Source organism: Xiphias gladius, chromosome 22 (assembly GCF_016859285.1).
Source record: "Xiphias gladius isolate SHS-SW01 ecotype Sanya breed wild chromosome 22, ASM1685928v1, whole genome shotgun sequence".
Lineage (NCBI taxonomy): Eukaryota > Metazoa > Chordata > Actinopteri > Istiophoriformes > Xiphiidae > Xiphias > Xiphias gladius.
Window position 1 is genome coordinate 28,103,364 of NC_053421.1, and position 12,460 is coordinate 28,115,823.

The 12,460-nt window shown below is 46.2% G+C and overlaps 1 protein-coding gene across 1 annotated transcript; it reads right to left on the reverse strand.

The window, feature by feature from the left end:
• Positions 1-1,474: 1,474 nt before the first annotated feature.
• On the reverse strand, positions 1,475-9,820 carry rhbg (Rh family B glycoprotein). Its single transcript, XM_040117808.1, has 9 exons — positions 9,639-9,820; positions 8,337-8,487; positions 7,994-8,141; positions 7,047-7,213; positions 5,272-5,409; positions 4,661-4,794; positions 3,920-4,041; positions 2,881-2,954; positions 1,475-1,552 (listed from the first exon to the last, which is right to left on the reverse strand). Exons 1-9 carry the CDS (start codon positions 9,803-9,805, stop codon positions 1,475-1,477), a joined length of 1,179 nt encoding a protein of 392 aa, XP_039973742.1. The 5' UTR covers positions 9,806-9,820.
• Positions 9,821-12,460: the final 2,640 nt, after the last annotated feature.

Consider the following 12,460-nt stretch of genomic DNA (forward strand, 5'->3'; position numbering starts at 1 on the left):
CTGAATCATTTTAAAAGCCCAAACCGTACTCTATTCAAGTCAAGTCCATTCTATCTATATAATCAAATCATAACAGAGGCTTTCTCGGGGCACTCTTCGCGTAGATCGGGTCTAGACCAGGACGCTTTATAGTTCTATTTACAGGGAGCCGACGTTCCCTTGTGAGCAGGCGCTCGACGACAGCGGCAAGAACAACACAGGTAGAGACCTTGAACAGAACCTGGCTCGTGGTGGTGGTGGTGGTGGTGGTGGTTGGGGGGCATCTGCCCCGACCGGGTGGGTTGAGAGAGAGAGAGAGAGCAGGAGGAAAGAGGACACAATGAAGGTTCCACATTAAGATGTGTAATAATTATAATATGACTAAATAATAATAAGACTAATGATAATAATTGTAGCAGAGGGTGTTGAGCAGGATCATGGGATCATCACAGATCCAGACTCTGCAGCACCGAGGGGGGGGGGGACCTGCAGAAAGCGACAGGAGGAAAGAGGAGACGAGAAAGGACAAAACTACGTCGGGGAGAAGAAGCCGAGTTACAGACTTCAGAGAAAAACGAGGCATAAATTTGTCTTTTCTTTCCAGAAAATTTTCTGTTTCATGGTTTGTGATGTATGATGATCACTGAATCCCCGTTATTGCTTTTCATCCCACTTTTCATTCACCCTCCTGGTACAATATATACAGTTTAATATCAAACATTAAATGAGACACGTTTAAGACATTTGAACAATTTATTTTTCAAAAACCGATCCGATATTGTTTCACAATACTTTCAACTCTAAGAGAATTGTTGAAAACAGTGACGACATACATGTAACTGAATGAATAGGAACATTTCTATTCTAACTAATCATTTTGCAGTTTAACATGAAAAATAAAATCGGAGAAAATCCCAAACCTAAACTGTTAGGAGATAATACATCGATTAAAAAAAAACATTATGCCCATGCATTGTTTTGCATGAAAGTTCTTTATTTAAAATAAAGAAAATAGTAAAAACAAAACCGGTTTACTATGAAAATGTAACCCATTTTTAAATTCCGTTTCCCAGTCTTTGGTTTGAACGTGGCTATGGAAATCAAACTCTGTAGCCGTGTCTTGGACCCGGTTCAGGGCACAATTACGCAGCAATTTTTCATGACGTGGACTCATGGCCTCCCTGTGCAGCGTTTTCACGGGCCTGTGGCACAGGGTCACGCGGCTCCAGGTCTCACTCTAGTGGCCCAAGCTGTCAAGAACCTTTTTTCTTTTCTTTCTTCACGATAAAAAAATGTTCATTTCTGAGTCTTTACACATAAAAACCGGCATTTGGCAGCTGACATGAACACATTGTGGGTACATTTTTCTTTTTTTTTCTTTATCTTTCTTTATATTTTTTTTTTTAAAACAACCTACAGGGTGTAATACTCAAGTGCTAGGATGTTAGAACCTCAGAGCTTATGTGTGCGTGGTTCCGTGTCCGTGTGTGCGCGTCTAGCTGTTGAGCTTCTCGGACTCCTCCGTCCTCACAGCGGTCAGCTGGTCCTCGTGACCCGCCTCGTCTCCGGGCACCTGAGACGAGACCAGAGGGAGAATGAGACAACCGGTCTTAAACATCCTTCCATTTTCCAGACTAGGTCTCTGAAATGTTGCTCGTCTTTTCTTCCCTCTTCAGATATTTATTTTAAAAAAGGATAATTATTCGAAAATTATTTGATGCTATTTATGCAACAATAGAACGGAGTAATAGTACACAAGGAGCAAAAGAAATCATTTGAAAGCTTATGAAAATATTAGCTCTGCGTCCTCCGATGTACATTTTATCTTCATCGTCTTTGATCTCTTAAGATGAAGCTCGCATTCTGTGCATTTGTGAACACACCATTAAAGAGCCACTTAATTCTATTTTTAGTAGAGAATTATGTATGCCCATTGCATTGTGGGGAAATCTGAGCGATGTCAGCCCCCGAGCGGAAGGCTCTGACATCATCCGGCAGGGTGTCTCTTCCTGCGGTCCGTTTGCGCCACCCGGTGGTCAGACGGCGCCCCCGCCTACAAGCACCGGCACAGTCGTTGACGTCGGACTGCCGGTGCGACGTCGCCATCTCATGGATAGGGGATTAAATTTCTCTCTCTCCTCTGCACCAGCAAAGTCTGGTGACAGTGCCTCAGCTTTCACTTCACCTTTTCCTCTTTATTTTCGGCTCGAAGGCTTGAGCAAAGGTCAAAGGTCAGTGTCACCAAAACAGCCATGTTTACAGGTCCATAAAGTCCTAACAATTTCTCGACTATAATTTCCTCATGATTTGTTATTTGTTTGTGGGACCTTCAGCTGACCTGCTGCGCTTTGCAAAGACTCTTTAGTTTGCGCGACCACTGAAATCTACCACTGAGGTACCTTATTACATTTCTCTGTCCAGGAAGCGTCTGAGGAAAGTATCGGGAAACTATTGGAAAAATACGGACCCGTTACTGATAAATTAGATACTTTATATTACAGGTCCTTAGTTTCATTACAATTTCCCGAGACGTTTTCTGAGAGAACTCTGTAATTTGGTACTAATTGTAGGGAGGATATGACTTTTCTTGAAAGAACTGCTCCACTGAAGCACCAATAAACATCTATTTTATTTAAATAGGAAACTTTATTCCTCGTGTACACTATATGCTGTATTGCTTGCTTTCCTCTGGGCAAATGTCCCATTTTTGCATGTTCAGCTGACCTCTGCTGGGCTCTGACTTTTTTTTTTTAGCAATTAATGAACTTAAAACTGTGCTGACTGGACACTGCCTTTATTTTCTATGCAAGTGGGCCCTTTTCAGGACGATCTGTAGGAGATTATTCAGAAATCACGGCCTGCAAAATAAGGCGTCGCTGTCTCGGCTTTGTTAAAACTCACCTCCCAGTAGATGCTGTCCTCAAAGCAGATGGTGTCAGGGGGAGCGCCGAAGACGGGCAGCTTTAAAATGAACCCTGACACAAAGGAAGGGAACTTGTCAGTCAGGATGAGCACACTGAAGACAGGCAGAATCAGGGTGAATGTTGCATAAAAGAAATCAGGTTTCGAGCGAAACATTGGGCCAATGCTAGCTGCCACCAGCCAGTCGGTCTTTTACTGGAGATGAGGACATAATTGTTTTATCGTCAGCTTTACGGTCAGTACGTAAAATTTGCAATGAAACCTGCCTCACTAGTGCATTTACAGACACTCTCGTAATATTATAAAACATTAATGCTAATTAAAAAATTAGAATCGTGTGTTTTTTCAGTATTCTACTTCTGTTTTGTTTACATTATGTTTTCAAACCGGGTTTATGCTCGACTGCTGCCGTAACGCAGCTGATACAGAAACGACAAATTTGCTCAGCGCGGAAGATTCACAGACAAACCTGCACTGGCACAGACCACCAGAAACCTGGACGCCCTTAGAGTCCTGGAACGGGGATGTGAACAGGCAGGTTTCTCCTGCGCTAAATGTGATCGAGCTGGTCCCGCAGTGACATAAATGCTGCTTCACAGACGCTGGCTGACTGAGTTAAGAAAGAGTTGATTTTAATAATGTGTTTGTTTATCTCTTGGGCGGGTGGGGCGGGTACTTGTCAATCAATCAAATCACATTAACCCCGTCCCCATTTGGAAGGTCACTGCATGATGAAGGGCAGGACCTTTTTTTCCTTTTTTTCACAGCAAAGCTGAGATGTCTCCGGATATAGTGTAGAGTAGCTGGGACGATATTAAGATGTGTTATCATGACCTGATTCACGCTGAAATACTTTTAGCATTTTTAACCAAGTTCATCCCAGTCTTAAAACCCACATCCGAATCGGTGCTGACTGCCTGGTCTTAAAGAGACGACTCTGTCCTCTGCTGTTCCAGTGACCTTTCCCGTTCAGGTGTCGGGGTTTATCAGAGTATCTGAAGGAGAGCGGGAGACCTACCGACAATGAGCCCTCCCAGCAGGGCGATGCCCAGGGTGACGGCAAGCGAGATGGCCTGGCGAACGCCCTGGAAAGACGCGTCCGTTTCTCCGCTCGCCACATCAGGGAACACGTCTGCCATGCTGAAGCGCGCGGGGGGGGGGAGACGACAACAAGTCAGGTGAGACTGAAGGCTGCTGGGTCATTAGAACTTCATCGGAGAAATGTACAGACAAGATGAGGGAGGCAAGTCTCGGCGAGCTATGCACGCGTCAACCGGCCGAACAACTCAGATTAAACACAAAACACCCGCAGGGACACGTACAATAAATAAAATCGATTTACAGGAAGGCCGTGTCCGGAAATTCAGGACAAACCGCTGCCTCCAGCTGTGCGAAGGCTGGTTGAAGTCACTTCGCCTTCTCACCACCCACACGCCAGAGGCCGATGTCACTCAGAATCCCTATTTGCACACTGGGGGTAGTTTAGGAATCAGAGAGACCTTCGGTGACACCGTGCGGACCAAGAAGAGTTGCACTGAACATGTAGGAGCGATATTCTACTTTTACATTCACATAGGTGCAGAGAATTCACGGCTCGGTGTCATAAAATGTACGCTTCTAGTCAGTAAGAGGCCGTACTAGGAAGACAGGTGCCCTGCTTACAGGCGCTTTTTTTCACTTCAAACACTTTCCCGGCAGGACCGCAGATCTGACGCGGGATAGCGTTCCAGGAATCAGGCCCTAGTGATGAAACCTTTACCCGTCTCCATAAATGTCCACGGTTGCCACGGCCGCAGTAACCGCTCCCACGATAGCGCCCAGGACGCCGGGCATGCCGTGCAGGTTGTGAACCCCGCAGGTGTCTTGGATCTTCAGCTTTTCCTCCAGGATGGGCTGGAAGGAGGAGAAGAGGCAGAGACAGGGCTGAACAAATGGTCCAAAATACAGTTTCTCTTCAATTTACGCAAAGTGAGGAATGTTTTACATCCACAGCATTTGACAGTTCTATGAGCTCAGAATATCTTGAATGAACGTGGCTCTTCGTGGAAATCTAACCCCACACCACACCCACGTAACTCTATTCTCTGCGATATTTAAACCTGGTATCTGTGCAGTGTGTGCTGGACGGCATTAGGGCTGCTCACAGCAACGATGACAGTCAGGAAGTGTGCTGTATGACTGCATCTGCACTCTCAAATAACCCAGATATGTTAATGGTGGCGGGTTTTCCCAGCGCACCGCTGCCACGTCCTGCTTTTTATGCCTGTTACCGCGACAGTCTCGTCAGATTTGACCACTTCTCAGTTCTGTGACAGCAGAAACAAACGGGAGCGCTAACCACGGAACAGAAAAAGGCCGGACCCTCCTTACCGAGAGATACTTGAAGCCCAGAACGGAGACGATGCCGGCCAAGAATCCGACAATCATGGAGCCGAAAGGTGTCAGCATCATTTCACCTGCAGTTCCCGCCGCAACTCCACCGGCCAGGGCAGCGTTTTGGATGTGGACCTAAACGGGACAAAAGTACTTCTTTTTATCACGGTGAAGAATTTTGCAGATGCAGAGGAACCAGCGAAACACACTTGGATCCTGAAAAAAAAAAAATCACTGTGCTGCAGTGCACCTATGAGCTTTGAGCCGGCAGTTCTCAGCCTCACTGTCCCTCAGACACAAGAGGTGACTGTGGGGAAGTAACTACTACTGAGATTAAACTGTTCTCTGGGAATTTGGAACTTAAAAAAAACCTTGGGGCGAGTTCCCCTTCTACCACCTGAGACTGACTCACGGAGGATGCTGTATATGCATGACTCCAGTATTTGAAAACGTCATTTAAGCCTTGAAAAGGTGGAAAACGTGAAGAGGCGGAGATTTCTTTCGGTGCCTGCGTGAGGCTACACTACGGGACCTGAACTGGGGGGCCGTGTTTCTAAAATCGTGGCAGTGGCCCTGGTTACTGGGCCGCTTGGCAGCTCAGAAACACACAACACCAACAACTGGAGACAAACGAGGTCTCTGGTGGCCTGAAGCGGACGGAGCCAGACGACCATTCGCCAAATCAGCACCACCTCCACATGGAATCTTCCATGTTGCGCACGAGTTGAGATGTCCTGGGGTTGTTGCACTTCTGAACCGAGGCCTGGCGAGGTCGCACGCACAGCGAACTGCGCACAGGCCCGACGTAGCTTGGCGCGGCAGCACACTTGTGCGCGCCACCTCTGAGCACAGAGGGGATTTTCTGCGAGCGCGTGAACCGTAATTCACGGAGAGATCAGTGACACGCGGAGACTCATTTTCTTCTACCAACAAGAAATATTCTGCGCTCGATAAACCGACGCGTGTTATGCAGATAAATACACGTCAACAAGTCCCGCGCTAAGCGGCTTTCCCCTGATTTCCTGTTCAGAGTTTCATCCGAACTGAGGATGATCGATGTTCCTGACGCTTTCTTGCCTCCAATTCAATCGCTGATTTATTGAGCACAGATTAAAACTCTCGTGTGTTCAAACTGTCATCTTTGTCGGATGATGGTTTCTCTCCATAAACTTCCAAGTTCAAACTATAAGTGGCCTAAAAGTAGAGCAAGTGTGTGTGTGTGTGTGTGTGTGTGTGTGTTGGGAGGTGAGGGGTTGCAGTTCGCAAAAGCAGCATTACATCTCTGTAGGAGATTAAACTATAAACATGCAAATGTTTATTTTCCTGCCATTGGTTTCTCACACTTTAAATCTCCAACTCTGCAGAAAGCAGCGGCGAAACATGAGTGGAGCAACCTGGGAAAGCCTCCCTGACCTGGGCCGCAGACGAGCCCGTTTGTGACGGGCCGCAGTCTCTTCCGCACCACGTGGACAGGTGGAACGCGAGAGAGACAGGCGGCCTCCATCAACCGACTCACCCCGGCCCACGCGGTCGAGCCCCCGCACCGTCCCACCTTGACACCAGGCCGAGCGGGACAGCGTGACAGCCATCAGGGGGACTCACGCAGCAGCTGTTACCCTGGGAGCAACTCTGATCCCTGCCTCCACGAGCGCTTTGGTTCATTTTACCCGCCGTTTTCACGTTAACCTTCACTCTAGTTGCCTCGATGTCGACCGCAAAAACAAGCAGCTTCTACTTCGACAGCTGCAGCCCGCTGGTCCCGCGTCCCTCACCATGTCCAGCTTGCCGTCGTGCGCCGTGAGGGCGGACATGGCGTAGGTGGAGAGCGTGCAGGCTGCCAGGGAGTAGTAGGTGTTCATGGCTGTGCGGTGCTGGTCGTCTCCGTGAGCCGTGATGGCAGAGTTGAAGCTGGGCCAGAACATCCACAGGTAGATGGTACCTGAATGGAGGTACAACAACAAGGAGAGCATTTGTCTTTTGACTTATCACGTCAACTGTGGTTAAACTGAACATTGTCCGGGGGAACTTGACAACCGATGCCCCCCAGAATCGCAGTGAAGTGAAACCTTAACCTGTCGGACTGTGGGGCAGCACTTTAGAGTCCAGCACTCTCAGCTGCTCAGTAGAAAAGCCGTATTTCCTGTTCGGGTTCTGATGTGGACATCAGAACTCAGTCTGGGTGAATCTCAGCTGTTCTGCTTTTTCTAGTACTGTTTGGTATCAACAAGTCTCCCGAAATGTGCTTCCTAAACATGAGAGTCAGATTTGTTTTTTTTCCACATAAATTTGCGAAGAACACGAATGAAGACGGGAGAAGAATTGAAGAGTAACTTCACAATAATTCTCTAAAATCTCTGAAACTATATGGAGGTGGAGCATTGCTACACACCGACTTAGGTCAGTGTGTAGCAACGCTCCACCTTTCTTCAACCCGTAAAGGTCTTTTTCAAGCCTTGATGAAGCCGGCGTGGTCGACGCATTGCTGATCAACAAAATCACTAAACCTCCGAGTGCAGTCGTTCAGTGCAGCTCGTCGCTGCCTTTTTTTATTTTAGAGTTTTCTTGTTTGCACTTGCAGAGGTCATGGGGACAGAACACGCGGCAGCCACTAGATGGCAGCACACGCAAGTCTTTTCAGCCCGGGTGGGATTGACTCTCCTACGCAGTGAGAAGTATTTCTGTTCCACAAAGGGAGGTGCAGCTTTCGCAGGGTGTTTACCAATCATAGCGAACAGGTCGGAGTGGTAGACTGAGCTGTTCCTCTGCTTGCTCTTGTCCAGGTTGGGTCGGTACAGGATGCGGGTCACCATCAGGCCGAAGTAGGCTCCAAAGGTGTGGATGGTCATGGAGCCCCCGGCATCCTTGGCCTAAAACAAAATTAGTTCACAGCTTGCGTTACGATACTGCGTTAAGTGCAAAGGTGGAGTTGATGAGTACGGGTGGTGGTGCTGGTTTTTCCCCGTATCCTCTGCACAGTTGGTCATTTCTTATAAAAAATCATACAAAAAAACATGGCATCAGCTTCAGGTAGTTACAGCCACATCTGCCTCCCTTCAACTCACCCCCAGGGCGGACAGCACGATGAACTCATTGACAGCGAACAGCGTGACCTCGAACATCGCCATGACCAGCAGCTGGACCGGGCTGGTTTTACCCAAAACGGCTCCAAATGAGATGAGCACAGAGCCGGTGCAGAAGTCAGCATTGATCATACTGAAAGAGGCAAAGCTTGATCAAAGACATTTCCACAGTAACGTGTCGCAGAGTTTCTGATGTTCTGTCAGAGGTGTGGCTTTAAATCGATGGTTATTTTTGAGGTTGTACTATTTCTAGTGGTGACGCTCTTCTTCTTTGCTAATGCAGGTGTATGTACTGCTTTTGGTTTTGTTTTGTTTTTTCTCCTTACCACATTTCCTCATTTTGCAGTGTTTGTGACTTAGTCCGCAGCAGTTTAGGCAGAAAACATTATAAATCACACTGACAAAGACATCAACACAGGTAAATCATGAACAGTTTATCAGTGAATGGTAATGTGTGTAAGAATCGATAAAGAAAATTTAAAGCCGTACTAAGGAATATTTTTATATTTCCCTGTGTGTAACAGGAAAGGGGTCCCTCAGGTAAGAAATTCAAAAAGGCCAAAAGAATCACTGCTTGAATTTCAGACACAGGAGCCACAAACACTGCAGAAGTAGTTCATGAAAAACCTACCACCTCAGACAATGTGAACTGAGTGGAATTAACATCCACTGTGCTCTTTTTGTCCCATATGTTTCGCTTTCACCTTAATCTGTATTTTAGAAACGTAAATGACCTTGTCCTGCACTTCTCGTGATAAAGCGCTATAAACAAAAGCTTGATTGGTTTATTGAACAGAAATGAGCATTACGAGCTTCTCTGACCGCTCTCTCACCGCTTTCCGTTGTTTTGCTTCCCTTCGTGGTGACGGCACATGATAACGGTAAGATTTTCCACGACTTCTTCTATAAGCACACAAGGGTCCTGTTCCTTGAAAGGGATGAAGTCTAGTTCTAGACCAGGGACTATACTAGTTTTAGTTTTAGCAGAAAGACTAGGCTAAGCCTTTCTATGGAAACCTGGCCATGGTATTTGTCTCTATAATATATAGCATGTTGAGCTGCTGTCACTGTGTGACAAAGTGAAAAGTGAGGATAGTGAGAGAAAGTGATGCGATAGTGTGTGTGTGTGTGTGTGTGTGTATTTGAGGATTTCCCCCCGAGCCTCGGGGTGTGTGCAGGCCCGCTTTGAAGTGTAACCAAGAGGGCTGAGAGTTAAGAACAAGCAGAAGTAGATGACATATTTTGCATTTTCCGTACATTCACACCCGCACGATTTGCACGTACCTCTCCACTCCAATGTGGATCTTTCCTCCGTGCATACCGTGGAAGAAGCCCTGCATGAGCGTCGCCCACTGCAGGGCGAAGGCTGCGATCAGGAAGTTGAAGCCCACGCTGCTGAAGCCGTATCGCTGCAGGAAGGTCATGAGGAAGCCGAAACCGATGAAGATCATTACGTGCACATCCTGGAAACCTGCGAAATTTAGAGAACATCCGCATTTTTTGTGTTAACTTACTTTGAATCAAACAATCTGACAGCTATTCTTGTGTTTCTGTACCTCTCGTTTATCCTATTGATGGTTGTAAAAATGGTTTGGGCTCTGACGCACGGCACCGAACTGGTTTCCATCCTACTGATTTTTTTTTTTTTTTTTTTTTTTAAATCGATTGTCATTGCTATGCAGACGACTTTCAACTCTCCCCAGGTGTTTCTTTCCGATAACCTCAGCTAACCTCAAATGACCCAAAATTCTCAAGTCACTAGACTACTATATCAGTGGATTACACCTCAGGCAGGAATTGTAGGTGTTATCATTGAGTCGAGGGCTGCAACTAACAGTTCTCTCCATTCTCAGTTAATCTGCCAATTACTTTTTCTATTCATTGTTTAACTGTTTGGTCTATAAAATGTCCAGAATTTGTGCCCAAAGTGCCGTCTTGAAAATTGATTATTTGGTCTGACCAACAGTCCAAAACCCAGAGATTTTCTGTTTACAGTGATATGAGACTAAGAAAAGCAGCACATTTGGGCATTTGGGCTTAAAACTGAATAATCATTACACCTCTGATTGACTCTGATGTAACTTTCCGGTAAAATATAAGAAATGTAACTTATAAAATCTGATCAAAAGCTATTCGCAATTCTAAACTGTTATTATTATTTTAGTAACAGCAGTAGAACTTTCTCTCTTTTGATTTTAAACGTAAACATCAAGAGTTCTTATATAAGAATTACTAATGTAAAAAGCAACTGGTACCAACAGCAGAGTGGCAACAGCACTTCAGCGAGGACGCCAGCCGCTAAGATCAACCTCATATCTGCTCCTCAAACACCTCTGTCAACGAAAACAGCCGATCACTGCCAACGACTGTGTCACTTGCGGGCTTTGTCATTGAAAACAGCCTTCCTCTGTGAATGAGCTTGGGTTAACAGGGACTTGAGGTTCAGCCGTGACTTTGAGGGACTGGAAAGTGATATTCATTTCTTGATAGCGATACTCCTTAGTTCAAAAGTTATAATATAGCTCTATGTGTTTCCAAAACAAAGCTGGTCCACTGTCTGAAAGAGACGTTGCTGTGTGTGAAATGGTTCAAAGTCCATTTTGGATCTGAGCCCTCTCATCTTTTTTACCCCGATGCTTCCTTCCACCCTCGTTTTCCTGGTTCACACAGTTTGTGAGCACTGCTTTCCAACTCTCGTTATTTGTCCCAAACTGCCACACACAATATTGCACTGTGCCGTGTCTGCTGTCTCCATGGCGACCGTTAATTGGCAGGGCCAGGCCGGCGGTGTTGCCAGCGTCCCCGTTGGCATTTTGGCCCAGATACGCGCAGTGACATAGAGGAGGACACCATACAATCAACGCAAGTGTCTTACTGTCACTGGATTTCTGTGGAGGCTCTAACAGTATTTTATGCTGATGCTCAAACTTCGGCGTAAAAAAGAAAAAAGAATCTTTTAGTTCATTTAATTCATCATGGGACACTAAAACCCTCCACTGAAATCTGTACAAATTGATTTCTTAGTTGTGTCTCTGCTAAATCATTAAAAAAAAAGGAGGTGAAGGGGTCTTAACAAGTTAACAGATTAATATGTAAATATTTGCATGGCTGGATACCACTTTGAGTAAATGGATTTTTTTGGGGGGGGGATTCTGGGTAAACAGAGTCACACTGAGCATAAACACAGGATTTGAAACTGCACCTATACATTACATTATATTAAGTGATTTATTTTTTCGAATGCAAGTAACGTTCAAAACTATCATCTTACCCTGTCTGTGTTTTCCCCACATTTTCTCTAAACCACTGCGGTGTCTACCGTGATACGAATGTTGTTGTTGATGTTTTCACTTCGTCGGAAACAACCGTATCTTCTTCATTAAAACCCTTTTGACTCTTACTTTTTAACAGGTTCTTTAAAATGAAAGCGTCTCTGCCGTAAGCATCGAAACTCTGACGTCTCACACAGCCACAGGGGCGGCTAGAACTAGATCGCTCGGTTCCCCTTCGGGCGATCTGTTGCACAAGAGGGAGGCATATTTTCAGGTGCACTGCCGTCCTTATCTCACACGACCATACACTGACTTTATGACCACCAACGAGGATGGATGCAAAGATGCGCACGATCCTGCTAAGAAGACAAAAAGAAAAAAAAAATCAGTCAGATGTCTGCCACTACCCCGCACGGAAGATGACCCTGCGCAGTGTAAGCCCGTCTGTTTATCGTACAGTTTCTTCCAGGCGTGCAGTGAGGATGGAAAATGTAGGCTGTGTGTACACAGCACTGAAACATGAAGGCGGTCTTCAGCTGCAACTCCCGTGACAGTGAAGGTGTCAGGTTAAAGATGATATGAATCCGTTAAATGTAATGGACCTTTACTCGCCGCTCTTATTTTTCTAACCTCAGACAGCCCGTTACCCTCTGAGGTTTGGGGCAGTTCTGCAGAGGCTGGGCAATGAATCACTCGGCTGAGTCAGAAGTGAAGGTGAAAGTAGCGCGACGCTGCCGTATCAGAGCTCCTTAGGACGAGAGCTGGGCGGGATAGTCGGGTAAGCAGCAGGTCGCAGCCTGCGCGGAGGACGAACGACACATTTGGTCAGTTAGG